The 3,536-nt window shown below is 27.6% G+C and overlaps 1 protein-coding gene across 1 annotated transcript in view; it reads right to left on the bottom strand.

Annotated features, from left to right (window-relative positions):
- Dg (Dystroglycan) overlaps window positions 1–3,234 on the bottom strand; it is a 25,087-nt gene extending 21,853 nt beyond the window's left edge. The window contains exons 1-3 of the mRNA XM_014421026.3: window positions 3,095–3,234; window positions 2,499–2,760; window positions 1,033–1,236 (exon numbers count right to left, since the gene is read on the bottom strand). Coding sequence (XP_014276512.1) covers window positions 1,033–1,236; window positions 2,499–2,702 — 408 coding nt within the window. The 5' untranslated portion in view covers window positions 2,703–2,760; window positions 3,095–3,234. The remainder of the gene's footprint in view (window positions 1–1,032; window positions 1,237–2,498; window positions 2,761–3,094) is intronic.
- Window positions 3,235–3,536: the final 302 nt, after the last annotated feature.

Below are 3,536 nucleotides of genomic sequence, written 5' to 3'. Positions count from 1 at the left end.
ATATATTATTTTATATTATTGTTGCTTATAAATGCTAAAGGTTTTGTTATCAAAACAAATACATACGGTGTCAAGATATTGTTAATTAATTACAATTATCATAGATATGTCAGAACACCATCACTTTCCACTTCAGTCTATACTGATACCTTTAATGTCATGGTATTACCATGGAACCATAAATGGATTAGCTTGAAAGTTAATATAAACAAAATCTTAATTTGAAAATAAACAAATAATCTCATAAATTATCTAAACTATGGCTTCAACATGGCTAATTCACCCGAACAGAATTTTTTTAAAATTGTTGCGGGTTCCCACCTCGTATCAATGAATTTTATCGTTTTGGTCTTGTTCAAGGAATAGTCCTTGATTCATTCACTTCTTGCTAAGGTTTTTATAGCATGAAACGGATAGTATTCTTTTTTAGCTTACTATGAACCTAAAATTAGATTTGTTGTAGATCCTAAAAAAATTAAAGATAAACGCTATGACAACCAAAATTTAGTTTTAATAAACCCAGACCATTTTATTTTATATTCATGTTCATTATAAAAATATATAATCATGTAATGAACTATAAACACCACACCACCTTATAAACTGTTGTTATCTTTAACAAGTATGTTTACTATAGTTAAATGCAACCAATACTATTTGTATGGGGCATTCCCCAATAGTAATTGAACTATAAAAAAATAATTGTACCAACAAATAATAATAAACATAACGTCTAATAAATAATAACATTGTAATGAAGTTACATTACTGTGATGGGTACTAGAGCCAACAAAGTGTTTCCCTCTGGTAAAATGCACATATTTTTAAAACATAGAAATATATAGATAGCAGTATGCTGGGTAGTAGTTTCGTAGAGGATTGCTTTAATTACAGAATTATATAAAAGTAGAACAATAATGGAAGAAATCTATAATTTATATTAAATTATTCTTTTAGAAATAATGAAATAGTACTGTAGTCATAAAAAAATAAAAAATAAATATAAATATATATATATATATACAAAGTTACATTGATTCTATGACGAAAATCAGTTTTTGACAGAACTTCAAGAGCAAATACATCTTTTACAAAACCATGAAAGTCTTCATCAAATGCTTTGACCATGATATAATGTTCACCTAAATCTTCATTAGTAGGAACACCTTCCATTATACCTGTTTTTTCTCGAAATATTAACCAATTGGGAAGGAGAGATCCATCATCGCTGTATGCCTAAAAATAAATAGAAAAATTCAGTCATATTTAAGAAATAGCATACAATATCAATCAAAATACATACAGATCATTAAAAACTTGAGCCACATACATATTACATTATATTAAACTTTTTTTAGAAACCTTACCAATGATGAAAATAAATTTATTTTCTAACTCATAGTATTAACAATAAGCAAATATCATTGCATCTCATTTTATTAAATAATTCTGAATGTTTTTACTTAATAAATAATTAACAATAAATATCAAAAAATAGATTAATGACAAAAAAATATTATAGCATAGTATTTAAAAAACGTCAGATAATTTAATAATTATCTAAATTATCTAAAAAAAAAATTAGGTAGTATACAAAAACTTCTTTGATCCATTAAAATTTTTGTTTGAAACCGCTAGTAATCAATAATGACAACAAACCATTTAACATAATGTGTAAAAGATAATAATGAACTTTACATAAAATGAGACAAGAAAGCACAGTCTATTTTTATTTAACTACACCTAATCTTATAAAAGAAAAAAATTCATGCCATTAGAAATAAACCCTGTGTTACAGGAAATCTCTATAAACTCCAGCTGAGGTGGCATGAACATGTTTATTAGACGAATCAGAATCACAAGCAAAGGAAGCTAATGAAAGATCAACAATCAGGCCTGAGATCACGAATAAGACAAATTAAATTACCAGTTCTGGTGAAACCAACACAGACACATTTTAAAAAAATACAGGCGGTTTGTGACAAGCAGAACTGGCTCACATGGACTGAGGCTACAACAAACAGGAATATAAACAAAGGAAGAAGTATTTTAGATAGAATTGGCCTAAAATTGAAATAATGGCACAAAAACAGTATTGGTATCTGAATTCAGCTATAGTATATGAATATCAGCCTTCATCTTTTACTCCTTCTTGAGATAAAGAGACACTCAAAGAGGACCTAGACATTAGAATAGGTTAATCATTAAACAGTAACTGGATATTTCCCAGACTAATGCCTCTGAAGCCTCGAATAAATCTATCATCGATAAGCGAAAACATCAATTTTCATTTACAGTTGAACCAAATTGTTAGGAGCCCATACTAATTAAGCCACTATACAACATACCACAAATAGTTAGGTTTGATAACAAGACATTTAATATAATGCATAGCTAAAATAAGTGGCTAACGTGACTAAGTTATGAATCATCAAATCTATACAACTCGATATTTATGGCATATAGTACTATAAAGAGCAGTTAATGCTTCTACTTACCTTAAATCTGGCAATATTGCCATAAAATGCGTTTTTGGGGATCTCATAATGAAATAAATGACCTATTTCAGTAGTGGTATCCGGAATACCCCATAAGCGCTGTAGGTGTTGGCTTTTAAATTGGTCAATATGAAAATCATCTTCACTTAGAACTACTGTTGAAAAGGTTAAAATAAGTAAACATAAAAGTTTAACAAGATTCATTGTTCCATTTGTCTTGCATTACTCAATAGAAATATTGTAGTCTCGTATAATGAAGCATCTAAAACAATGTTAAGAAAATAAACAAAAGTAATTTGAATTAGTTAGATTACAAAATCTTTTAAATATTTAACCACATTAAAGAGAAATATATTCTGAAACAGTAGTAATTTTGAATAGAGTGGTTTGACAACTAATTATTCAAAGTAAAAAAAATAACCTCAACATTATTAAACTAAATTAGTGATAAATGGAATACAAATTCTTTAATGATGAACTTGACAAAAAAGATAAAGTTCAAAATCAGTAAATACACTAACTAACCAAAAATATTTAAATAGAAATACACAGAATAACCTAGGATTTAAATTTTAATAATTTTAAGAAACACTTACGTAGTCAACTACATTAAAAAAAGGAAAGCATTGAAGAGAACAATACATTCCTTAAAACATTATCACATAAATAAACAATCCAGGCCAAAAATAGCCAACGATTTTATCATGAACAACTGACTAGCTTTCAAGGGTGTAGAGAAACACCATACTACCATCGATTCGATAGTTGTCAAAATCGAAACAAAACAATCAGTTTCAAGTAAGTATACAAAATAATTGTTTATTTCATTAAATTTATAATTATTTTAATATGTTTTCATCAACATAAAACAAAAATGTTAAACCCATAAATTTTTTGGTATATTATTAATTATATCTTAAGAATAATTTTACAAACAACTGGGATTTGGTGAACTTGAGTTTTATGGTTTTACGAAGGGGTTCCACGGTGACGGTGATAGTGATAGCTGTGCCAGGCACTAATATCGTGTAAACTGTC

Source organism: Halyomorpha halys, unplaced genomic scaffold, assembly GCF_000696795.3.
Source record: "Halyomorpha halys isolate HHAL.00 unplaced genomic scaffold, Hhal_1.1 Scaffold301.1, whole genome shotgun sequence".
Lineage (NCBI taxonomy): Eukaryota > Metazoa > Arthropoda > Insecta > Hemiptera > Pentatomidae > Halyomorpha > Halyomorpha halys.
The sequence above is the reverse complement of the archived record's forward strand: the minus strand, read 5'-3'. Positions and strand labels throughout refer to the sequence as shown.